At 37.6% G+C, this 26046-nt stretch overlaps 2 protein-coding genes across 5 annotated transcripts; both read right to left on the bottom strand.

Moving 5' to 3' along the window:
• Nucleotides 1-1165: 1165 nt before the first annotated feature.
• Nucleotides 1166-24724, bottom strand: proza (protein Z, vitamin K-dependent plasma glycoprotein a). 3 transcript variants are annotated; one of them, XM_059548482.1, is made up of 10 exons: nucleotides 24546-24724; nucleotides 6831-6929; nucleotides 5781-5950; nucleotides 5312-5336; nucleotides 4647-4760; nucleotides 3288-3416; nucleotides 2929-3044; nucleotides 2470-2584; nucleotides 2061-2386; nucleotides 1166-1452 (listed from the first exon to the last, which is right to left on the bottom strand). In XM_059548482.1, the coding sequence occupies exons 2-10, from the start codon at nucleotides 6904-6906 to the stop codon at nucleotides 1246-1248; spliced, it is 1278 nt and encodes a 425-aa protein (XP_059404465.1). In that variant the 5' UTR covers nucleotides 6907-6929; nucleotides 24546-24724; the 3' UTR covers nucleotides 1166-1245. The 3 variants fall into 3 exon arrangements, with proteins under 3 accessions (XP_059404465.1, XP_059404482.1, XP_059404474.1); XM_059548499.1 differs by lacking the exon at nucleotides 24546-24724 and adding an exon at nucleotides 7113-7298 and having other exon boundaries at nucleotides 6831-6921; XM_059548491.1 differs by lacking the exon at nucleotides 24546-24724 and adding an exon at nucleotides 7045-7106 and having other exon boundaries at nucleotides 6831-6923.
• On the bottom strand, nucleotides 16100-21348 carry LOC132139829 (sterile alpha motif domain-containing protein 9-like). 2 transcript variants are annotated; one of them, XM_059548459.1, is made up of 4 exons: nucleotides 21277-21348; nucleotides 19606-19667; nucleotides 19443-19496; nucleotides 16100-19331 (listed from the first exon to the last, which is right to left on the bottom strand). In XM_059548459.1, the coding sequence occupies exons 3-4, from the start codon at nucleotides 19464-19466 to the stop codon at nucleotides 16272-16274; spliced, it is 3084 nt and encodes a 1027-aa protein (XP_059404442.1). In that variant the 5' UTR covers nucleotides 19467-19496; nucleotides 19606-19667; nucleotides 21277-21348; the 3' UTR covers nucleotides 16100-16271. The 2 variants fall into 2 exon arrangements, with proteins under 2 accessions (XP_059404442.1, XP_059404451.1); XM_059548468.1 differs by lacking the exon at nucleotides 21277-21348 and adding an exon at nucleotides 20152-20299.
• Nucleotides 24725-26046: the final 1322 nt, after the last annotated feature.

The raw sequence follows: 26046 nt of genomic DNA, 5'->3' as shown, positions 1-26046 counted from the left end.
AAGCAGATGTTCAGTTTTTATTGGTGCAATCATTTCCAACATCAAGCTTAAAATTGTCTATAGAAAGCTAGCTGTAATTGGTTTTAGTGTCTTATTTATGCCATCTGCACTACTCATGCTCAGTTAGTAATACAATGGTCATATATATCTAATTTAGTAGTGATTTGGTACACACACAAAAAACCCAGACTAAAAATTTATGTCAGGAACTTAAATAATTAAAAAAAATATGTATCAAGACCCTTTTGTTACACATACATTGTGTAACTCTGAAATATTAATCAGTGCGTGTTTCTTCAAATAAAACTAAATGTGTTTGTAATCAATGTGAAAAGGTTCACTACCACAAGAAAACTTCAGGACCTACAGCACAAATCGGATCACTTCTGAGGGGGTTTTCCAGAAAAACTCAGCTTTCCATTCCAAAAACTGATGTAACTTTCAGGGGATTTAAGTAGATGTAATATCCTATTTTCCCAACACATACTGCTTCGGAACAGGATATGTGACAGGGATGGCTTCACCGTATGTGTACACCACCACCCTACCGCTTAAAAAAAAGAGCATCACCGAATTTGTAATGGTTTTATCAGTTATTATGGATATTATACTGATTTTAATGGAAACTGTAATGGTGCCTATTGGTCTCTACTAGTATTTGGTCACGTTCTGTTGGTGGCTTGTTCAATCCACCAATACCTAATGGAACATGTACCAAATCACACTACCGGAAACCATTTTTAATGGTTTAAAGTTGATAGTTTGTAATGGTATTTGTAGTGGAAACCATTAGAATTTCTGTGATGGTATTTATTGTTTTTTTTTTAGCAGAGCACCTTTTCATGAGGCTCCAGTGGCCATGACAGCACGGATTATGCATAACATCAAAATTGCATTATAACAATCGAATGCTCGTTTTATTTTACCTTCCAAATCTTAAAACCAACTTTTTCTCATCTTACATGTTGATGGCTCCGCATTTAAAAGGATGTTTTTATTTGCTACAGGACTCATAATGGGACTCACAGATAGACACTAAATTATAAAGCCGTATTAACAGATACACCCTGAGTAAACAAGTTTTGGGTTTATCAACCGAGAGTTGAGGGTACATGCAAGTTAACCATGTTTTCTGGAACAACCCCCCCCCCCCCCCCCCCTTGTGTATAAGTGGGAACAAAGGCAATGTCAACTAAAACAAAAACAAGGTAGAAATGTATCGTACATGAATTCTTTTCTCTTTCATTATGGGCGCATGAATGTGTTTAACCATGGCAAGAAGCGGGACACTTTCTGTAAGACATAACCGTTCTTGCAGTCGGTTCCTGGAGTCTGGCTGACTATGCCGGTGAGGAAGAACACCTCTCTGTAGAGCGTGAGCACAGGGCTGCCCTGTCCCAAGATGCAGTCTGCTTTAGCTCGAGGCAGAGTACACGCCATTTTGTTGGTGACCTAAAGACAAAATAAAAGCACTCAGTTATATGTCTCTACTTTAAATACCTTTGATTCTCCCTGCAGTTACACCCATGCTGTATATATCAGAAAACAAGACAAAAATACTGAGGAAGATAGCAGTTTTTTGCAGTGTTGCAAGATTTTTAAAGACTTTTTGAGGCCTTCATTTGTGGAAGCGCACTTTCAGACTTTGTGAGAAGTTTAATACCTGCAAATATTGACCCTGTCTGTGACAGTTGTTGCCCAAAGCTAGCTAATTCATATGTTTTGATTCTTTGTTAGTCATCATCTCACCATCATCCACTGTTGGCCCCTTTAGAGTTTTATCCCACCGACCCATTTTTTTAAGCAACGTTGGCAAGAATTTTACTAAACTGGAAAAACCCTGGCTACTGAAAAAACATCCACCTGCATATTTACTAAGTTTTACTATTATTCTGAGAGTCCTCTACACCAAGACCATGGATCATTTTATGTTTTGATTCTTGGATAATAATACAGTTGCATGAGTGGATGATAATATGTTTGATTACGAGGAAAACCATTTGTGAAGTGGTTTCTTCGTGACCATGGGAACACAATAAAATACTGAAATGTCCACCAACCTGACCAGAGTGGCGCTGTGAGCAAACAAGCAGTTTGTCGTAGGAAAGGTGGTTTAACATGAGGTTCCCTTCAAGATCCGTTGCACCGGAAACTTCCTTCCAGCCGGTGACGACACCCATGTAGTCGCCCGCCATGAGCACACTGTCAGCAAAGTCTCTCTCGGGCAGACAGGCTGGAAGCACGCTCTTCTTGAAGACCATCTTCTGCGTCAGCTCTACTACAGCCATGTCATTGTCAGGTTTGCCCTCAACATAGAGCGGGTGGATGTGCACCTGCTTTACCCGAAGCGTCTGCTCTCCTGCTTCGAATGAGGTCACCCTTTTACCTGTAGAGTGCGAGGAATTATCTTTTTAGCATGTTGGGAAACCACTGTTCATGCACTTTTTCCCAAAACATGATGGTACTCACCCACAGCCACCTGAAAGTTGTCGTGCTTCCTAACACACTGGGCTGTGGTGAGAACCATGTTCTCTTTGAAGATCACCCCACTGCAGAAACCAACCGATCCACGTTGCAGCATCGCCTTTGAAACAATGAGTACATGTACACAATGTAAAGTACCTGCACATGTGAGAGTGAGTGTCTTTAATTATTGTTTTGTGTATGTACAGAATACTGGTGTGTTTCAAAAACTGCTCAAAATTTGGATGTGGAACATTAGACCCTGACTTTGTTGGATTTAACGTACCCATATAAGCGGCAGAACTCAAACTCTAACAGCACTTTATTCAAGTAAATATGAATGACTTAAGGATGGAATACAAATCTGGTTTTCTATGAAATCTGTGAACTCAAATCTGCAGATTGGCTCTGACTTTACGTAAACAGCAAACATGATGTCCTGAGGATCAAGTGTGGGTTGTTCACCTGCCAGGGACACTCTTCTTGGGCACAGGTGAGTCCTTGATAGTCTGACAGTGTGTTGGTTGACTGACGTCTGTCCCACTGACTCAAACTTGCCACTTTTCCACATGGAAACGTTACTAAAGAGAAAAGTAAATGTGTACTTACATAATGCTTATAAAACATTGCTTTATTGAAACGATCAAAAAAATCATATTTTTTAGTTTACTTTATTTTTAATATTATTTTAGTACTTATAATAATAGGAAACAGTTTCATAATCAGTACAATTTCTCAACTCGTCTGCCATCATCAGCTGTTGCATTAACATGTTTGTGCATTGTTCAGAAACTGATTGTGAGATAGAGACATAAGGCACTCACCAGCTGGCACGCACTTCTCTCTCTGCTGCAGTTTCCAGCCGTACGCACACGAGCACTCGTACGACTGATAGCCCGGCTTACAAAACTGACTGCACCCTTTGCTCTTATCGATTACACATACCGTTTGATCTAGATGTGGGAAAAATAAAAATCGGTGAGAATCAACAACAAACTTCATTCAGCATTACATAAAGACAATTGAGAAATACTAATTTATCCAGTGTTGAATTTATTTTCTTGTGACTGACATGACAGGTAAGAGTTGTTGACAGACCTCAGCATCTTTATTCATTAGGTTTATTAATGCACCTTTCACGACTCTCAGTACACCTTAAAAGTCATCCTAAGAATATTAATATAACAACAATAGAGCATACTGTAACATACATTAAGACACCGAGGAATAAAACATTGCTTAGTACACGTGAAATGATAAATAATTTAAATAAATAAATTAAGTTTTAATAAATGAGTTTTACAAATAGATTTAAAGGTATGAAGATTATTGCTGTTACAGATGTCCAAGGTGAAAAAAATAGACAGGTCAATGGTCACTGAGAAGCTATCAGATTTCAGTTATACCACTATTGAGTTAGTGGTTAATTAGATGACAGCCAGTTTTTAATTACAGCTAACATTTGAACAGTGAAGGTGGAGGATAGACATAGACAAAGATAGCTAAGGCTGAGCATTGTCAGCATATCAGTGGAAATGAATGCCGTACTTCCTAAAAATGTATAGGATTCCTGAAAATGGTGATAAATAAATAATAAATAAAAGAGGGCCCAAAACTGAGCCTTGGGGAACACCAGTTAAACTAAGACAGACCTGTGCCCATTGCTCCAAGAGAGTCCAGTTTGTTTAGGAGGATGTTAAACGAGATTGTATCAAAGGCCATACTTAAAATGAGCACCGGTTAGTTCTCACCACAGTTTTTTTTTTAAATGCCACAAAAGTGGGGGTGGTGGTGGAGAGGAGGGGGAAGAGGGGAGACAGACAACTTCGGATTCAGACCGAAAAAAAACAGAAGAGAGTGATGAATGAATCTCCGTGATTAAAGACAAAGAAGATGAGCAAACTTCAAAAATGTGTTGGAAGAGAATCGAGTTGACAAGTAGAGGATTTAGATTTTGATTCAGGTTATCTTGTCAAGTGTTGGAAGTTTAAAGGTAGAACTCCTTGAGTAACACATGTTAAGGGATGCGTAGAGAATGAAATCACAACTGGGGCGATTTCAAATTCTGGCGTTTCAGAAGGGTAGAAAGCCTAATTCTGGATATTAAAATTTTCTGTTTCTTGATCCCTTTTGTGTGTACTTTTGAAAAAGAGCTCAATCAAGATGAGGGTTCAGTTACATACCTGTCTCACAGTTGATTCCTGAAAAGCCTGATTTACAAATACAGTCAAAGCCCCCCACACTATCTGAACACATGGCTCCATTTTTGCATGGCTTCTCAGCACACTGGTCACCATCTAGCAAGTAAAACAACATCAGAGATGATGAATGTTACACACTTAAAACTTTATATGTCTATAAATGTATAAAATCAGAATACACCATATCTTGAGCATTAGTACACGATTATCTGAAAGGCTTGATATGTCTGGTCAATCGTAGCAATCCCATGTGCAATACTGTTTTATGCTGACCGCTATATAACTACATAATCAACTGCTTTCCCATGAAATACAACATACTTCTTACCTGTTGTCGGTTTCATCTAATAACCAGCTGACCTGGACATGGAATAGGTCCAATTTATTATATATATTTCTGTAGTTTTCTTTAATCATTTTGATTTCATCAGGGCAACAAGTGGAACAACTGATCCCACTTGTCTATATTCATTTCATTGAGGTACCTGAAATCCAGTCCATTCAACACACTAAACAGCTGTTGGGTTGAACCAGGTGCTTTAATTAGTCTAACACATTTTGGTAGGTGGGTCTCTAGAACTGGAGACGTCTGGAAAAAAAACAGCTGACACATGACCATCATGCATAATGCAACATTCACAACTTACCAATGTAGACAGACCAGAAGATATCCTTTAAAGAAACAAAAACACAATCCATTTAAGTCTGTACAATTAACGAGTGCAACTGTGAATATTAGTAGTAATATTCGACTAGAAGTGTGTGATATTCATACAAATGACATCTACGTTTTTTTGATAATGATAATTATTAAACATTTTGAGCATGTGTTTTGTACTGGTATCTTAGATGGCTAAGGCTTAGTATTTGGAATGAAGATGCATTAAATATGCATGAAGGGGCCAGGTCCAGAAAAGTATGCAAGGCATCGTCTGGAGAATACTCCATCTGCCATCAGTGTCAGTCGCACTGCAAACTTACATTTGCACTATCAAGGTGTTTTTGCTTGCTTTGTGCAAAGTAAATCACATGCTCAGCTTGTCATTTCATCCCAAAGAATAAATGTCACACACCCCAAGTTTAGACAGGTGAATTAAGGTTAAGATTCAGACTCACTGTGCGATAATTATCCTGGAAGACTTCTCTTGCTTCTTCGTAATCACACACTTCCTCCAAACACTCCCTCTCGAGGCTGGCAGGGAGTTTAGTCTCTTCATCACCCGTGTTGGCTCTCTTCTGGCGGGAAATTAAACTAAGAGCATCCCACTTCTCCAGGAACACAGGAGCTGGGGTGTGTGGGCACAGAAATATTATTAAGTTAGTCAGTAGTGCATCCATTAAAAATGAGCTCAGTGTGTTCAACACACCTGTGAATCCTTTCGTAATGAGTAACAGCCAGTGAACACAACGTAAAGTGTAGACATCTTCATAATTCCTGACACATCACTGCATCGATTACAAAAAGTGCAGAGCTCAGGCAGTATTTAAAAAAAAAAATAATCAGGTCTTGTATTTCATTGTAAACCAATTGATGACATTGAGTCACTGTTTGCAAGTAGAGAAATTAAACAGTACTGTCAACCGAATACCATCTGTGTCTAAATAAACCCCTTTTTTCCCTAATTCTGAATCTATAAGAGGGCTCTGCCTGAAGTTGGCAACATAACAGATACAATGGCGCAGTTCTTAATGACGCCGCAAATCTCCGGCCCTGCTGTCAAAACAGCACACGGTCTCACTGTGATAATGTATCAGTTAGGAAGAATTATATGAGACAATATTTCAGAGCAATTTGTACAACATATTCTTTAAAACAACAAAAACACTCCTTGGCACAGTTGCCAAATCCCGCGAGACAAAGGCGGATCTGGCAACCCGAGCATGGGTTTGATCACGTGGTGCCTGTTACTTTTCTCACCGCTTGTCTTGATGGACTGATCATCTGTGATGATAACGCATTTAATTTAAGCATTTTATAAGAGCTCTAGGGGATTTTCATCGATATGTCAGGCTCTCGCTTGATTCATTTTAACGGTTATACGCTGAACTTGCCAAAAGTCCGACAAAAAACTGACGCTGGAGAAACGAAGACGAAGGTTTATTAACCACAAGAAAAAAAGATCTTGTGTTTAACAGACACCAAAAGATTTAAAAGCATTAACTTACCTGTTCTTTTGTGCAACTCAGCGGTCACAAAGCCAAACAAAACTGCGAGAGAAAACACTCTTCCGAGGAAAGCCATGATGACGGTCGACGCCTCTTCTGCTGTGAAATACAGGATCATTTCGCTGTAATTTAACTGTTAAACCCACGCTTGTCCTGAATGTTCAGCTTCCAGTTAGAAGTAACTTCACAATAATAAACAGCGGTGGGTTTTAACCGTAAAATGCAGTGTAGGTTCTCTATTGTTTATTTATTATACGCTGTTATTATATAACGGAGACTCACCGCTGTGCGCTTCTGCCGCAGATCTGAGCTCTTCACTGAGGAAACTATAATATTTGATATTAACTTGTACTGACAATCTGCTGTCACATCTGTTGAGGTGAAATGGTCTGGCAGACTGACATCATAACATCTATTGTTGTTGTTTTGTACAAGCACGAGCCGTCCTGCGTTTGTGTGTATAACCACACGAGGACGCAATTGTAGCTTTCACTCAGGTCGGATTAAACAATGAATTAATTATTGGCCATAGTTCATATTAAGCTATAGTTCGATGTTTTCATCAGTTCGATCGTTTTGTGAGTATTTTTATGAGGTAAGTAAAGTTTTATTTATTTTTTTAAACTGTTAAGGTGCTTTACAGAAGAGAAATATATCACCGGCAACTTTAAAAACTTGAAAGCATGCATCATGTATTTTTAAATGTACACAGTGTATGTAGATTTTCTGTCATTTAAAATCGTATGCACCATGTTTTATAAAAGGTAAGGCCACTTGAAAATGTCAATTGGTTAACCGCCAAAGAATGAGAAATATTACATATTTTATCCACCTAGATAGCATGCAAGCTTACTTAAGAAATAAATACTTAATAAAAAAAAAAATCACACTAAATATATTTTATTAGTTATCTCTAAATGTAAATTTTAATGCGTTTTTGCAATATTTGGCAGGACATATCGTCCCCTTGGAATTATAAGGTTCTATCTGCCATTTTTGCCAAAATTGAGTTATTCACATATTCGTATTCAGTGACAACTTATTTATATTATGTGATAGATTTTTTAATGTTCTGTACATTTTTAGACTTTTTATTTAAATAAATGACAAAGTTGTATCTATACAGTCGAATGGAATGCAAAAACTTTGAAGCTCAAAACTACTCGGAATGCAGATAGAACCATATAATTCCAAGGGGACGATATGCTGAAAACATCTTTTTTAGAAATAATATTTAACAAATTGTGTAAAAAAACTTTTTTTTTTTTGATCGTAAAACAATGTTATTATACTAAACTAGATTACATTTGATTTCACATAAATTTTACAGTATAAAATTATATTTTTATGAAAAATACTGGTTTACACAATTGACAAAAACCAATTAAACCATCTGACCATGTTGCTTCCACAGCCAAATGTCATTGTTTGATATATATATATATATATATTTATATATTTGAATAAGTCAAAAATAAGGATCCTTTACAAAAATATTTTAAATATATTTCTTTAATTCTTTATTCAACTACAGCTGTATTATCAATACTTTTTGCTTTTTAAAAAAGTATTCCCCCTTATTTGTTAGAAACAAATGTCTCCATTTCAGTCGGTCACTCTCGACGCCACGTCAGATGACCGACGAATTGAGATCCCTACCAAAGGGCCACAGCGACTGCCCCTTCCAGTGTCCTGTGAAAGCAGTGTTGCCAGACGTACGATAATTATCGTATTTGTACGATAATTTTTACCTCTGTACGATGTACGATCAATAATGAAAAAATCCCGTAATGTACGATAATTTAAGAATTTTATAAAAAAAATGTATATGATGGTAGTTGCAGTCATAGGGCTTCTTCACTCATATACAAAATCGGCTCATTACAGACACTCTAAATGCGTTCGTGTGCACCTCAGAGTGTGTTAAGAATGCAGGAGAGTGCCCTGCTTTAAAGCCAACGAGCACTGTTGCGGTCCATGACAGCAAGAACCCCTTCAACATCTGGCAACACGCAGGATTCCGACTACAGCAGCTCAGATGTGGAGTTAACTGCACCATGCAGCAACAGCTAAATTCCTTCTACACTGGACGCGACAAAGCAAGTGTTAAAAATAATTTTAATGTTTTAATATGCGCCGCGACGCAGACAGTCACTGAAAATAATGGGATAGTATTTTGTCGCACTGCTTCCTTCCAACAATATGCCTAGTTATCTATTGTGGTAATTTGCAGGTCGTGTCAAAATGTTGTTGGTTTAGAATAGATAAATAACTCTTTTGACTTGTGTATGATAATTTTCTTCCAAATACGATAATTTTGAACTTCTGGTACGATACTTGGACATTTCCAATCTGGCAACACTGTGTGAAAGCCACCTGTGCCCCTATTTTCTGGCACAGGCCAGGGCTCAGCACAAGAAGACCAGCTACCACTACTATGGCACTACCTACTCAGTAAGACTGGATAACACTGGGAAAATGTACCCACTCCACTTGGAACAGGGACGCTTCGGAAGCCCCAGCCTTACCGAAGGAGGTTTCGGAAACTACACATACACATATGACCGACCGTTAGGTGTATATGGAAGATTGGAGTTGATTGTAACCATTTTAGAATTGACCGAAGTCTGCCAGGGAAACACAGGCTCTGAGGCTATACTGTGGACTTTACACATATGGGATCTACTTAGGTCTCTACATTTAGAACCCAGCCCTCTACCAGTTCTCTAGCGGATTCATAGAGTGAGAGCCAGGCGCCGGATGCTCTGCCACGTCTCGCTGCCTAGTGGACGGAGGAGCTCAACAGGGTCTTCTCTATGGACCTCTGGAGCAGTTAAAGCAAGCTGACCCAAAGCTGGATACTGGCTCCGTATGAAGGCTATAGAATCTAGTGAATGTGTTAGGGCCCGCAGCTCTACAAATATCTGTCAGCAAGGTGCCACAGCCCAGCGCCCAAGAGGACCTAACACTTCTAGTTGAATGAGCTCACAACCTGAACGGACAGGGCACACCCTGTGTCTGAAAGTCAAGGTGATGGCATCCACTATCCAGTGGGCCATCCTCTGCTTGGAGACGGCATTCCACTTCTCCCAGCCTCCATGAAAGACAAAGAACTGGTCTGAGGTCCTGAAGCGTTGTGTCTATGTAACATCTCGGACGGGACAAAGCAAAGCTAGGGCTGGGTCTGCCTTCTCCAGGGGCTGCGCTTGCAGGCTTACTACCTGATCTCTGAAGGGAGTAGTGGGAACGTTGGGTAAATCTCAAAATTATCCAGGTTTGACTGTCTCAAGGATTTCAACTTTTATAAATTAAAAAGAAAAGTATACAATTGTTAATAAATACCTCAGGCATAAGTTTACAAGTGTCTATTTTAGTAATGGGCAACAATTTTTCATCCACATATTTCTAAAAGCATATGAACTTGACATATTATGTCACTGATAACTTTGTCCTCTGGTGTGACACCATATCTTGTTTTTAAACTCCATGGACAACTTTAATTAGTTAAAGGGCCAGAATAGTGTTTTTACTGCATATTTGTCAACTACCAAAATATATGTCCTATCTATATCTTGGAAGATAAATATATTGAGTAAAACAAAATGGTAAAACTTAACAGTTAGGTCTCAGTGTATGATGTGTACACAGGGATGGGATGCTGGGTGGTTAGGTGAAACTGTAGGTATGGGGGCCCCTTTTGAAAATCTGCTTTGGGCCCCCTAAATGCTAGGTCCGGCCCTGATGTTCCTGCATGAGGTGTGCTGTCTGTTTGATCGTGTCAGACTCCATAATGAGAAACGAGATCCTCTGCATTGGGGAGAGTATGCTCTTTTTCCCATTTGTCCGCCCAACAGGCTGAGGTGTGAGAACACCAAGTCCCCGTGATCCCACAACTGATCCTGAGACTGAGGAAGGTAGTTGAGCATGCAAATGCACTGTTCTCTTAGAGTGTGATTAGGGGTGCTCCGATCACGATCGGCCGATCGTTAATGCGCATCTCTTCAGTAAAGCCGATCGTGATCGGAGCACCCCTAAGTGTGACTAGTGACTAGTGACATGACATTCAGCCAAGTATGGTGACCCATACTCAGAATTCGTGCTCTGCATTTAACCCATCCAAAGTGCACACACACAGCAGTGAACACACACACACACACACACACACACACTGTGAACACACACACGAAGCAATAGGCAACCATTTATGCTGCGGTGCCCGGGCAGTGGTTGGGGGTTCAGTGCCTTGCTCAAGGGCACCTAAGTCATGGTATTGCCAGCCCGAGATTCAAACCCACAACCCCAGTCAAACTCTCTAACCACTAGGCCACAACTTCCCCACAAGGAACCAGGGTAACTTTCTCTGCAACTTTCCTGAAGACAAGGGGTGACAGGAACAGCACGAAGTGCATGACGTTGAACTGATACACCGTCCTTCGAACACAAACCACAGGAATGGCCTGTGGCATGGAAGGATAAAAACACGTGGAAGTACATGTCATGTAGGTCAATCGCTGCAATCCAATCTTGTGCAAGTGCCTTAGCCTGGTGCACTTGCAACAACACTATAGCATGTAAGGCGGAGGCAGCTTCTCCACAGACCGTATAAGCACTGTCGATCAGAGTAAACAAATGCCTACAGGCCCGGGAGGGAAGCAACGGTTTGCTCCGCCAAGTGGTAGTGGCATTTGGACACAATTACAGCAGAAATGACTGCTTAGCCTGGGGAACTCACATTAACCCCCTAGCTGCACCACCAACGATAGTGGTGAGGAAGGATGGGCCACTGGGGCGGTTTATGGCATTAGGTGCCATCCACAACCCAGGGAGCAAAAATCATCATCCACCTACAGTAAGAAAGGCGCTAGGATGGGGCCATGAGAACCAGCGTGAGCCACCCCGAGATACCAGTCATCTAACCTCGATGGTTCAGGACGTGGTGGAATTTTCCAATCAAGCCTGCACTCTTGGCGGCCCGGGAGAGCATTTCCAGATCCCCAGAGGGCAGCAGCACAGAAATTAACACTTCCATTCAGCATATTTTCATTTTAATATTTTTAGTAATATAAAGTTACAATAAATACCATTCTCTGTAAATACTATTTTACGCAGTGTTTTTTTTAAAAAAGGATTTAATACTTTTTTATAGTAAGGGTACATTAGATCATTAGACTGATCAAATGTGACATAACGATTTTCAACTTTGGTAATAAGAAATGCTTGTATAGCAGCAAATCATTATATTAAAATTATTTCTGAAGATCATGTGACACTGAAGACTGGAGTAGTGATGCTGAAAATACAGCTTTGATCACAGAAATTAATTTAATTTGAAAATATATTAAAATATAAAAATATAAATTTAAATAGTAATAATATTTCACAATATTACGGTTTTGACTATTTTTGATCAAATAAATCTAGCCTTGGTCAGCATAAGAGACTTGAAAAACAAACAAACAAAAAAACATTAAAAACCATTAAAAAATGACAGTGGTGTACATGTGAGTAAATAGAAGATGAGAAAATGTTCATTTTTGGGGTGAAAAAATTAACCTTACGAGGTGATTTTTGATTTCACAAGTACATCAATCCAATACTTATACAGCTATCTTAGCTATATACTGTAAATGAGGAACCATAGTTAATGAGTTCTCTAAGCATACTATTTGCTAAAACGAATATAAACAAATATAGTGATTTAAAAAAAAAAAAAGTAAATAGTGTTGAGTGTATGACTGGACTTTGTGACATAGGACAAGGAAATGCAAATACAGACAATTTCTGTATTCAGAAAGATCTAGATTTTTTTAACTTCCCACTGGCTGTGAGGCATGTGTTTTGTTTTTTTTTTTTTTGTAAAATTGTTTTGAAATAATTCTAAAACGCAAATATATACCAGACAAAACAGGAGAAATGCAGGAGCCGGAAAGGAAGTGATCAAATCTAAGTTTATTAACATTTGTCTTAACAGAAATATATAAAAAAAAGTGTGATAATCACAAGCAAGGGAATGGAAAATTACTACTTCTTAACAGTGACTTGTGGCCTTGAAGACCATAAATGAAGAAATATGTTACACAGAAATAACAATAATTATCAAGTGACAAATGTACAATATAAGGGGGAAAAAATCTGTAGAAAACTTTAAAGGTATTTCCTTCAACACTAAACACAGCACAATGCAAACCAAAATTAAAAATACAAGTAAACCCCTTTGTAAAGTGACGTGACATTCAGCCAAGTATGGTGATCCATACTCAGAATTTGTGCTCTGCATTTAACCCATCCGAAATGTACACACACAGAGCAGTGAACACACACACACACACACACTGTGAACACACACCTGGAGCAGTGGGCAGCCATTTATGCTGCGGCGCCCGGGGAGCAGTTGGGGGTTCGATGCCTTGCTCAGAGAGAACTGTACATGCACTCCCCCCACCCACAATTCCTGCCGGCCCGGGACTCGAACTCACAACCTTTCAATTGGGAGTCCGACTCTCTAACCATTAGGCCCACGACTTCCTGGTTTCCAAATCAATATGGAAACTTCCTTCTTAACAATAAAAGTAATTCAAATATAAAGAATATATAAAAAAATGTGCAAATTTCCATGAATATATCAATGTATATAGAATGCATTAAGATGTATGTGAAATGTATATTAAGAAAAATATGTTTATAATTTCTGAAAATTGCACTGAAAACAAGTCCTTATTCTTGTCCAGTATATTGCTGAAAGTAACTGGGAGCCTTGCACTTTGTCAGGTTGTTTTGATTGTCTTTGTCAGCAGAAAAAAAAATAAGTTGACTGCTTCATTTCGTTTTTTAGTTGAAGAAGAATGCGCTCATGTATTTGCAATACATCACAATATTGCTTGAGTTCAGGGTTCTCTCTTGAGAAATCCTTAATGGTAATTTGACCCCATAAGAATGCCCTCATGTATCTGCATTATTTTTATAATTGCTATTAGTAAACATGCCTTAAATGGTATTTTTGGCAGTATTTTTATAACTGTAGCTGCAGTTTTAAGCAGTGTTAATTTCGTTGACGAAGACGACGACGAAAAATATTCGTTAACGAACATTTTTTATGTGACTAAGACGAGACGTTGACGAGCTAAAAATAATATCTGATGACGAAATTATGACAAAATTTATGCCGCGTTTTCGTTAACTAGACGAAACTGGACTATAATGTTATTTGAGGACTATTGAACATTCAAAATGCATCCTATAGGCTATTGTCTTTCAAAATGTGCGTCCCTGTGATTGGATTGCGATCGGATAAGGGTCGTTTGCATATCTATTCTCAGTATGGCAGCCGCGGAGGATAGATAGACTAATAAAATGCGAACTAGCGATCTGAAACAATGGCTTTAGCACCCAAAGTGGTAGGGGTAAGGTAACCAGACGTCCCGTTTTTACCGGGAGTCACAATTCGTTTTCGATTAACTTAAAGTTAGTGAAGGCGGGATAGGCGAAATCACGCTGATAGAAGTGCTCTCTCTCTTGCGTGCGCGTGCTCCACTTCCTCAGTTCTCATATACAGCGCGCAATCTGTTCTCAGCGCTCAAACACACACACAACAGTCCAAATGTTTATCGTGTAGAGTATCTCACGTAAATACAGTAGGTTATGGATTAAGTGAACATGAACAGGTGTGTGAAAACTGAACGTGTGTCAGTATTTAATGCATGCCTTCTGTCTTAATAGGACAGCATTCCAAATTAAATACCTATCTGTCATTAATGTTAACCAACAAAAGATGCTAAATAAATGTATACATGTTAAATAAAACCTATATTATCTCAAAAAAGTTTAATTTGTATCTCTATTGTATTTGTTTAATTGTGCTTCTTTATATATATATATATATATATAGTTCACCCAAACATTTTCCAAATTCAGTCCTTGATTCAAATTTCTCATAAGCTTGATTGATTTGGTTTAAAGAGAAAATAATTAATGATTATTTTAATTTGAAAATTACTTATAAAACAGTTTGGCTAAAACTATTAACAAAGTTATAAGTAAAAGTTGACAAAAATGCAATGACTTTTCGTCGACTAAAACTAGACTAAAACTATAAAAGATTCGAATGACTAAAATGTGACTAAGACTAAGACTAAATCAAAAATGCCTGCCAAAATTAACACTGGTTTTAAGTTCACCAAGATGGCCAGCCAATGTAAGACTATCTGGCTTGATGGGATCATTGTTGTCTTTTTCCTGTTTTTTGATGCAATAGCACCTGGCAAGGAGCTGTAATATCACTTCTTCTTCTCTGTAGTAGAGGTCTTCGAGCCAGCCTCAGGCAATATTTATTTTATTTTATTTTTTTACATATCAGGCTCGGGTCAGACTCAGGCTGATTTAGCTTCACTCCTTTTATTGGTCCCATATACGTGCAAAGCACACTACTGTATGAAATATTGTTATATTGAATATATTACAAATATTATACCTCAACTACACAATGCATATACGCATGAATTAGCATACAGGTGACAGTTAAACATTCAGAGCATCAGGGAGAAGTTGGAGTGTAGGGAGTTAATAAAAGTTCCCAATGCTTTGTGAAAAGTGAGTCAATTGGTCATGTGCAGTGCAGTGCAAAAAACACACGCAATAGGCTAAAGCATGCCGCAAAGCCCCAGCAAAAGTAATTACCATTATCATTTAAATAGATATTTGAATTAAAGTAGCAATTTAAAGCTTTCTATAGATATATTTAGCAAATATGTGAGGCAAGTATTGGCTGAGTTTCGGTTCATCGTTGTGAAGCGCTCCTGGCCAAAATTGCAGAAAGCCATCCTGTATCCTTTATTTCATAAAAGCACAATGTTTTGTTGATATTTTGAGTGCACAAAAATAAAAGTAGACCCTTTACAGTTGCAAGTGATATATTTCTATTACCTACAAAAATTATGGCATATTTTAAGTTGTTTCCAATGCCAGTGACCGTGTCGACGCATCCTGAAAGCGATTTAGCTCTCCACACAAACAATTAGATATGCGTCTAATAGCGTACATTTATATAGGTTAAACATTTAAACCAACATTACGATATGCTTGTACTGTTTTATATCTATAGATTTTATTTTAGGTAAGACATGATTATTTGAGAAGGCTAAATTGATTAAACATAGGATATGATTAGCTCACTGTCTGCCGCCGGCGTTTGGCCGTTACTTTAAAAAACAACTTACATTTAACAAACCAAAAAAAAGCTCTAAATGTTTTCTAAATTAACTTAATAAAAAAACGAAACCAAATATAATCACTTTGACATTACATACAAAGCTGAACTATTTTAATAGCTGAAACAGTAGTAAGCTATTTTGGGAGAAGGGGGTAAAAACGACAGGCTCAGGTGGGTAATTATGATAAGCTGAAGGGCTAGGGCCTGAACATCTTGGGCCAATGCCGGACTAGGGTCTATATTTGAGGCCTGTGCATGGCTTTACTCTTGAGGCACTCTGCTGCATTGAGTAGAACAGTCTCTTCCATCCCTGGAGTCTCCTTCTTTATATCTTGGATAAGACGTGAAAATTCATTCTTGGGTGAACTCTTCAGCAACATGTCTTGAACATCCTGCATGAATTTTTGTTTTTCCAGAGTGTTCTCATAAAATAAGGCAGTTGTGAGCAGAAGGTTAGCAATTTGTGCTTTTGTCAATCCATGACAAGCAGAAAGCTCTTCCAAACAACGTTGAGCTATTATTGAGTGTATCACCCGCATGCCTTCAAAGGTCACTTTGGAAAAAACTGTGCATCTTTTCAAAAGAGAAGAAAACTTCTCAAATGCATCTTCAACCCTACGCAATTCAGCTTCTGTTTGCAGACCAAGAAACTCTTCACATGTAGAGACTGACAGCAAAGCGTTCTTGGAGTAGATATGCAAGAGGACAAGAATAGCAAAAAGTTGAGCATTCTTACATTGAAAGTTGAAGTCCTTCAGGATATTTTTCACAACACGCTGAATATAGTAAGATGAAAAGTTGTTCACAATCATGGACACGTAAAATGTTTCAGTGTTTCTGTTGGTCTTCTTAAACTCCTCCATCTTTTCCCCAAATAGCTTTAGTTCATTGTCAGATAAATAGTGTGGAATGTAAACTGCATCACCAGTTCCTTCAGTTGGTTCACATGAATCAACTCTCATGCAGTTGACAATGATGACTTGTGGAGATTTTGAAAAAATGTGCTGGTCCAAACATTCCTCCTCAATTTGTTTTTGGAGTGTTAGTACATTGAGAATGTCTTGGAAGTGATCAGTCATGACCAAAACAGGAAGTCGTGTAGGTTGCTCTTTTGTCTTGTATGTTAATAGCTGCACTACCTGTTTGGCTGCAGCAGTATAATCATCTGTTGTGTCTTTCAGCACTGCACAGCGGAATTTCTCCTTGAGTGTCCATAGAACATGCATGGCTAATGTAGTGCCACCCCAGCCTTGAGCATGGAAGATGTTGAAAAACACACAAGCTCTCTTCTGATTCAACATATTTTGAATTATAGTGTTTACAATGTAGTCTAACTTGTCACGTTTGATGACTGACGCTGACCCAGGCTGTTCTGAGTAGTAGAAGTTCCACCAGGATGCCTTCCCTCCTTTATCAAAGTTCTCCTCGTGAAGCTGTTTGTCATGATGTCCTCCATCACATTGGTTCACACAAAGAATACTGAGCATATGTAAGAATTCCTCGGTTTTCTTGAATAGCGCAACCTTACTGCCACCACAACTAGGCAGAAACCGTATTAGTTTGCGCATATCTGACCACAGACTGAGGATGGTTCCATTGATTTCAGCCAAACTTAGCTCATAAATGCGTTTTGAAATGTCACATTTATGTTGCTGCTTGATGAGATCATTCCAGTAGGTGTACGATGTTTCATTGTCACTCATGCATAAGATTTGGTTTTGTCCCATAAGCTCCTTATGAAACATTTCGAAGGTCTGAAACAAGGGATCGCTGGCTTCGCTCACCTGACTAAATAACAAGAATATGACAAGAAGTTTCTTGCGAGGCAGGACGTTTCGGCACAGGAAAGAAACTACATCACGCACAGAGGAACTTTTCTCTTTTCCCCATTTATCCGCGTCTGAGGGAGTTTCCCCATTAATGCCTCCGTTACAGAAAACCCAGCTTGTGATTTTAGTCAGCTCTAAGCTGCTTGCGATGTCTACAACTGCACCCGTATCTTTATACTGAACAGGTAAATGCTCATTGAACATTCTCTTCTCTTTGAGAAGCTTGTTCAAGCCATTCTCAGCAGATTGTGGATCAAAATCCAAAACGGCCATTAGATTCATACCAAGAAGGAAACCAAGGTTTTCATGCTGAACAGGATGAGACTTGTTAGCCACCACAATGTACGACATAAAACGTGGGCTGTCCATAGAATGTGTCCCTCCTGTTATCATCTCACTCAATGCAGAGCCATGTGCATGGATTTTGACAACAGAGCGATGCTTTTCTTCAGCATCCTTCCTCTCCTTGAACAACTGTGCATTGCTCTTAACGTATTTGTCATACTCCGCCAGCTTGTTGCCGCTGCTGCTGCCATCTCTTACATAAAAAGTCTCGCCACCTTTCTTATTTTTAGCGTTGTCATTTATGACCACATCATCGGACTTGCTTGTATTCTGTTTGACATCAAAAGTCTTAAAATAGACGTTTTGACAGACAATGGAGGATGGCTCAATGTCTACCTCAATAACATATTTTCCTGAGAATGTCATGTCAACTTTGAGAACTTCAACAAATCGAGGGGGTTTGATGCACCTTTTTGCCATTTGAACATTTTGTTCACTCTCTGCAATGTGAACATCTCTTTCTCTTTCTGCTATTTGAACATTCTTTGCTCTTTTTTCTTTCAGAGCTTTCTTTTCTTTGAAATGTCTTTCAATTGCAAGTTTCTGCTGTACATCGAAATGATCTGTTTTCTGGACGCTAACACCCAGAATTCGTCCATGTGGGTCATCTGCCACTCCGAAATGAATGGTGCCATTTGAGCGACTATTCATACATGCTGCTGCGAATCGAATGACTTCAAAGGTGTATTTCTCCATTCTGTACTCCCCTGGTGTGTCTGTGAAGCCTTTGAATTCATGGCACGGTTGTATGAGGTCTTTAGGACCAGTTTCAGTTACATCTAGAATGCTGTTTTCTGTGTACCTGTAAGAAGCATCATATCTATTGAAAGGGTAAGGCTTTAAGCTACACGACTGAGCCACCATGTCATTCAACTTTTCAGTCTTGTCTTTCAAAAGGTCTATGTTTTGAAAAATCAGTTCTTTTGCTTTTGATGGTAGGTTTTGCATTAAACGATTAGCCTCCTTCAAGTGGAGAAGACCAGCTCCATTCAGTCCCTGATTGTACAAAATGTCTGCATATCCTTTATCCATTTGTATCGCGAGCATCCATTGTCTCACATGGTCTCTGTTCCAGTCACTGATGTCCACTGGACGTTCAGAAGCTGTCTTGCCTTCATTTTTCTAGAAGAAAATCAGCACCTGAAGTTATGTTGTACTGATGATGCCTGGATCTTAATTGTTTAAAAGAGTAGTAAGACGATGCAAAGTTTTGACCTCGCTGGTGCTACGTACCTCAGAAAGTCTTGAGGTGCTCATAATGGAACCAGAGACTCTTCTGATTACAAGCTTATGATAAGAAATTCAAACATTGCATTAAAACACAGTGTGTTGCGTAACACAAACCAGGAACATATTTTTATTAAAAACAAGCTAACAATAAAAATTAAATACTTACAGAATCAAGGAACAGAATTTATATGTCTTGGGTTTATGGGTTTTGTAACATTTCAGTTCCACCTGAAATGTAATAAATAAAGGAAATGTAAAAATCACAGAACTATTCCATAAGACTGAAAGAAAAATTGAAAAAGATGTCAGGTAATATACACGCATAATAAGCACATACTGTAAATGTGAATTGAAAATCTGTCTTAAGATTTCAACTTGTATGTTATTCCCAGCTTGATATAGATTTTGTTTTAACTCTTTAAGTGTGGTCTCATTACAAGAAAAATAAGAATTAGCAATTCAATCCATTATGGTCAATTATTAAAATCAGTTTTGTAAAATCACCCTTCCTGGTATTGTGATACTGTAGATCGATCAAACTAATAGTTAAGCCAAAACAAGCAAGCTTAACATAGTTTAGTCAATAAATATTATATAAAATATGTGTAGTGTGGGACATTCAAATGTGGCTTTGCGATGTAGTAGATGTTGTGCAACAAATGATAAATTTACAGTACTCCAGAAACCTTTTAAAATCAGCCCTATTTCTTACCATTTCCTGTGCTGTAAAATGCATGTAATTCAGTGTGTACACCAGTGCTTCCCAAACTGTAGGCCGCGGCCCCTCGGTGGAAGAGTATGTGAGAAGAGCGGAGTGATTATTAAATGTAAATAAGGGACACCTATAATAAGTGTATATATACGTGCTATTTAGACTGGTACTGGTGGAACCACTACAGAGTAGCCCAGTATCTGCGTGATTCGCCATAAACAGAGAGAAGTAGCTCTTGCTACAATGTTCTTCCGCTAGATGCACGCAGTTCTGTTTTTAGAGAGCAGGATGCGTGTATGTCTGTGTTGTGCACATTTTAAAACTATTTTCAGACTGTACTATTTGGCTATAGAACTGCAAAATTCTAACACGGCTGTATTTATTGTTAAAAAAGTCAAAGTATATTACAAGCTTGTACACTTCCTGAATTCAGAGAAATTATCAGCTGTTTTCTGCTATTACCCTGAGGCAGAAATAAATGATCAGATACAAGTTTGAGTCTGTCTGAATTCTTGAAGCTATCCAAAAGCAGGCGGTGCTAACACTAAAATATTTAAAAAAATAATAATGTTTAGTAAAACAGCAAAGTTCACTGAAAAGATCTTTGTGGCTGATCTATTTTCATTGGTTAATCAAATATAAAACAAATACTTATGTTAATAATTATGCTGTTTGACATTTTCTTATGTTTCATATTGTGATTCACAAAGGCAGAAGTTTAATTTCAGATTTCTGAGTATTATCTGCCCAAACATGACAATAGAGCTGGACGTGGGTTGTAAAAATAAAGCATCTTGAGAAAAACTTTCTGACACATGCAAACCCCTATTTCCTCAGAAAATGGCCATAAGTAGCAGAAATGGCAACGAGACTGCCTCCACATCTCTTTGACACAGCATTGTCTTTACATTTTACAACATTGGTATCAAATTTTTCACAACTTAAGACTAGATTCACTAACTTTAAATTTAATTTACAGTACTTCAGAAACATTTTTTAAATCAGCCCCATTTCTTACCCTTTCCTATGCTGTTAAATGCATGTAATTCAGTGTGTAGACTTTGATCAATAAAGTTAAATATTAAAATAAATAAAAGTTAAAAGTGTGAAAGCTGTTATATTTACCCCTATGTCAAGTATCCTTGTTGTAAGTGTGAAGTAGGATATAAAAAGTTTTTTTCTTCTTATGGGTGGAGTAGGAATGCGGAAATGAAAGAACAAGGTTGCCAGATGTTTTCTTCAATATGTCACACATTTGTCAGTACTCAAGGGTTTAGGAGAGTTAACGAAGAGTTAACTTTTTCTGCAATAAGGTAATGAAATTAAAGCTGCAGTGCGTAACTTTTTTTGTGTTCAAAATTCACAAGTTTTATATTATAAGCGAGTACACCATGAATCAATTTTGGTTAATCAAATATAAAACAAATACTTATGTTGATAATTATGTTGTTTGACATTTTCTTATATGTGTTTCATATTGTGTTTCACAAAGGCAGAAGTTTCTTCATATCAGATTTCTGAGTATTATCTGCCCAAACATGACAATAGAGCTGGACGTGGGTTGTGCATTTCCTCAGGAAATGGCAACGAGAGCATTTTCTCTACATTTTATAACATTGGTATCAGATTTTTCACAACTTTAGACTAGACTCACTAACTTCAGTTACCATTTACTTTAATCCACAAAGATGGCACTCAATGGGACAGTCTATAAACCGACATCACCCTGTTAGGTTTATTATATTTGTTATTTACACTGCTTTTATTTTTCATCTTGTAGAAAGGTTAACGAGTGGTTCACATAATCTGTGTTACTGCACACTGTATATATATATATATATATATATATATATATATATATATATATATATATATATGTATATATATATATATATATATATATATATATATATATATATATATGTATATATATATATATATATATATATATGTATATATATATATATATACACAGAGCCATCCATCCATAACTGTATTATTCAATTCTTTACCTATATAAAATCTATCTAATCTAGCTCCACTAACCCTGTTATTAGATACTTTAAAGCCAGATGTACCGTTTTATTGCTGTATTTCTTCTTCTCCAAATATCTTTTAATTCAAACTCTTTTAAAATATAACAAATTATTATAATAATAATTCTATTAAACTACTCTCACCCACAGCAGAAGTACTAGGCCTAACTTCCACTAACTGGGCCTTAAATAGACATGGATGCCTTTTATGCCTGACTTCCCCACACTCAAAACATTTCATGCTGCTAGTGTTTATGTAGATAACATATGCTTCCCCTTAATGCAAAACTCTGAAAGAAATATCCAACCTGTCATCTAAAAGACATAATATGTTTTAGAGCAGTGTTTTTACACCCCAATGGGATCGTCTTAATCTCAGTAGCCAATTTACTATATCTCGTCAAAGCTTTCTCGATTTCATCATTCCGAATAAAAGGAGACACATTGGTTATCATAACTCATAGTCATCAGTGTAACGAATGGTGAAATTATAAGAAAATCACCAATTACCACAATTCGTCCCTTATCAACTAACTAAGCAGGGAATGGCAAGTTTTGCTTGACCCACTAAGTTAATTAGTCCCCACATTATTTTTTTGCTTCTTTTTGCGGTAAATACAAAATCCAAACTAATATCAAGGCAAACTGCAGTAAGTTAAGTTACTGCGTTCTAGCTTTGTTTTTGTTTTTTTTTGACTGATGGCTCTGCAGCTTTTTTTGACACCGCAAGTACTGCATATGCTTTCCCAGTTAACACAGAAATGTCCCCAGAACATCCTCGAAATGGCCTCTGAGAACGTCCTTTGGGTGTCAGCGTTTAGGGTCCCCCCTTGACATTGAAAGAGAAGAATTACATCCAATGATCAATGCTACAAAAATATATAAAGGTTTAATTTCCAATTACATTCAACTCTTCAGCAAATAAAAAATGTGTTTGTTTAGCTCTTCCTGTTGACTTGTAACCTAAAACAAGAAATGAACACATTCATTTGTCATAAAACGTAGGTCTCAAATGTTTTGTTGCAACAAAACCACAGGTTACTGAAAAGCATCCACTCCCGAGTTTTCTAACATAATAACCTAAACATTTAATTTGTAACTGTATGTCATTAAAAATTTTTTTTATTAAACTCAGATAAATTAAAGCAAAAGTCACCTAAACGTCCCAAAAGAGTGTAAGGACATGCAAAAGTAGAGCGCAACGTGTCATTAAAAGATTATATGCACATGTGCACTCATCTGTTTTCAATGCAGCTAATAGTGTCACTTCATGTAATCTTCCCACTCATTAACCTAAGGGAACATGTGCTTTTTAAAACCATTTTCATAGGTTTCACGTTATATTGTGGGCTCAGAAATGTGCATGCCCAGTAGCCACAGCTGTATCCCTTCTAGCTTTAACCACAAATCAGACAGAAGAGTAGATTCACTTTGGTGGGCTTAAGCTTGAAAAATGGTGTGTTCAGCGGTAGAAATAAATAGGCAATATTACTGAAAAAACAACAATAAAACCATCACTTCCACTACAAATACCATTACAAACTATCAACTTCTGACCATTAAAACCATTAAAAATGGGTTTCTTGTAGTGTGTTTTGGGACAAATTTCATTAGGAGTTTTTGTTTTTAACAAGCCACCAATAGAAGGAGACCAATTACCAGTAGAGACCCACGGGGTCCAGTACAGTTACTATTAAAACCAATACAAGTCCCATTATAACCAGTAAACCACTACAAATTTTGTGATGGTGTCTATCGTTTTTATTACAACATAATGTGTGCTGTGAGAGCGGCATTGTTTGTTGGAGATAGCAACAGTAATTAAGGCTGGGCGGGTTTTTGTGAACGATCAATTGGGAAGAGGAAACTATATGGGACAATTTTTCAAAGCAAATACAATTTGTACAATATATTCTATAAAACAACCAAAACACTCCTTGGCACAGCAGCCAAATCCCGCGAGACAAAGGCGGATCTGGCAACCCGAGCATGGGTTTGATCACGTGGTGCCTGTTACTTTTCTCACCGCTTGTCTTGATGGACTGATCATCTGTGATGATAACGCATTTAATTTAAGCATTTTATAAGAGCTCTAGGGGATTTTCATCGATATGTCAGGCTCTCGCTTGATTCATTTTAATGGTTATACGCTGAACTTGCCAAAAGTCTGACAAAAACGGTCGACACCTCTGCCTGTTAAATACAGGATCATTTAACTGTAATTTAACGCAATACAGCTTTTAAACCCACGCTTGTCCTGAATGTTCAGCTTCCAGTTAGAAGTAACATCAAAATAATAAGCAGCGGTGGGTTTTAACCGTAAAATGCAGTGTAGGTTCTCTATTGTTTATTTATTACGTTACATTCTGGCGCAGATCTGAGCTCTTCACTGAGGAAACTATAATATTTGATATTAACTTGTACTGACAATCTGCTGTCACATCTGTTGAGGTGAAATGGTCTGTCAGACTGACATCATAACATCTATTGTTGTTGTTTTGTACAAGCACGAGCCGTCCTGCGTTTGTGTGTATAACCACACGAGGGAGCAAACGACTAGAACAATGAATTATTGAGCTGTAATTTGATGCTTTCATCAGTTTGATATTTATATTCATGTTATTGTAAAGTAAAGTTTTATTTATATATATATATATATATATATATATAAATGCATGTAAAATATGAAAATAAAGAAATAAATAAACAGCTTATTATAACTGTTAACACGTATTTATTAATATGCAACATTTACAGTTGCCAAATGTACTCGTATTTTTGTATGTATGACAGATTATAAAACATACAATGTGGACATATTGACAACATTTAAAGGGAGGGTTTACCCGAAAATGAAAATTTGCTGTTGATTTACTTTCAGACCAGCCAAAAATGTTCTTCAATTGAACAGTAAAGAAGATTTTTATCTGAAACCACAGAGTTAATGGGTACAGTTACTTTGAAAGTCAAAAAACCTATACAAGCAAAACATAATAGAAAAGAGATCAGTCTGTGCAAGAAACTGAACGTTATTTAAAGCATTATTACCTGTAAACCGCAGTCTGGGCAAACTGTCCTGAACATTTTCAAGACAGTCTTTGTTTTATGTATCATTTAACTTGTTTATGAAAGTGTTCTTCAGGTATTTCTTCCCGTTAGCCTGTAATACATTTTTTTTTACTTTGTATAGAATCAGAAAGAGCTTTATTGCCAGGTATTTTTTTTTCACATACAAGGAATTTGTTTTCGTGACAGAAGCTTCCACAGTGAAACAGAATGACTGTGACAGATCAAAAACACAGAAAAAAAATAGAACAAGTAAATAAGGAATAACAATATATAAATTGATTATTGTATGTCCAGGTGTATGAAAATAGACTGTTCCCTTTCGAGGGAACTTCGAACTGCGTCCTCTAGGGGTCGCTATGGGGGAACACCTCGTCGTGACCCGTGTCTGAAGCATACATTGAAAAAACACCAACTTGTTGGCCAGCGACAGCCTCCGACTATTACCAGCGCGACTATAAATCAGCACCGGAAGAGAACGTTATTATCTTCTTCATCTTCACTGACTGTTTTGTTTGAAGCGTGCATCTGAAAGAACCAGTAAGAGCGATCTTTCTGTTTATCATGGCGACTACTAGCAAGTGTTTAGACGATGTGTGCATCCGTGTCGGCGTTATTTGACACCCGATGACACACGCAATCTTTGCGTCATTTGTTTGGGTGAAGAGCACGCACGCGATGTCTTTGAGGAGGCAATCTGCGTGCATTGTGAGCGTTTTTTCAATGAAAAAAGCTCCGCTCTTGTTCGTCTCTCTTCTGAAAGAAAAAGGGAAAAAAAGGCAGCCATCTGCTT

The sequence above is a fragment of the Carassius carassius genome, chromosome 1 (assembly GCF_963082965.1).
Source record: "Carassius carassius chromosome 1, fCarCar2.1, whole genome shotgun sequence".
In the NCBI taxonomy this organism is placed as follows: Eukaryota; Metazoa; Chordata; class Actinopteri; order Cypriniformes; family Cyprinidae; genus Carassius; species Carassius carassius.
The sequence above is the reverse complement of the archived record's forward strand: the minus strand, read 5'-3'. Positions and strand labels throughout refer to the sequence as shown.

What these genes read in the sequence shown, in the direction of transcription:
- proza (XM_059548482.1), bottom strand. Translation starts at nt 6,906, where the DNA reads ATGGCTTTCCTCGGAAGAGTGTTTTCTCTCGCAGTTTTGTTTGGCTTT. An exon ending in TCCAGGATAATTATCGCACA is followed by an intron (nt 5,337 to 5,780) that starts GTGAGTCTGAAT and finishes GTTTCTTTAAAG; the next exon opens with GATATCTTCTGGTCTGTCTA. An exon ending in AGGAATCAACTGTGAGACAG is followed by an intron (nt 3,417 to 4,646) that starts GTATGTAACTGA and finishes TCCCACATCTAG; the next exon opens with ATCAAACGGTATGTGTAATC.
- LOC132139829 (XM_059548459.1), bottom strand. Translation starts at nt 19,466, where the DNA reads ATGAGCACCTCAAGACTTTCTGAG. An exon ending in GCACCTCAAGACTTTCTGAG is followed by an intron (nt 19,332 to 19,442) that starts GTACGTAGCACC and finishes ATTTTCTTCTAG; the next exon opens with AAAAATGAAGGCAAGACAGC.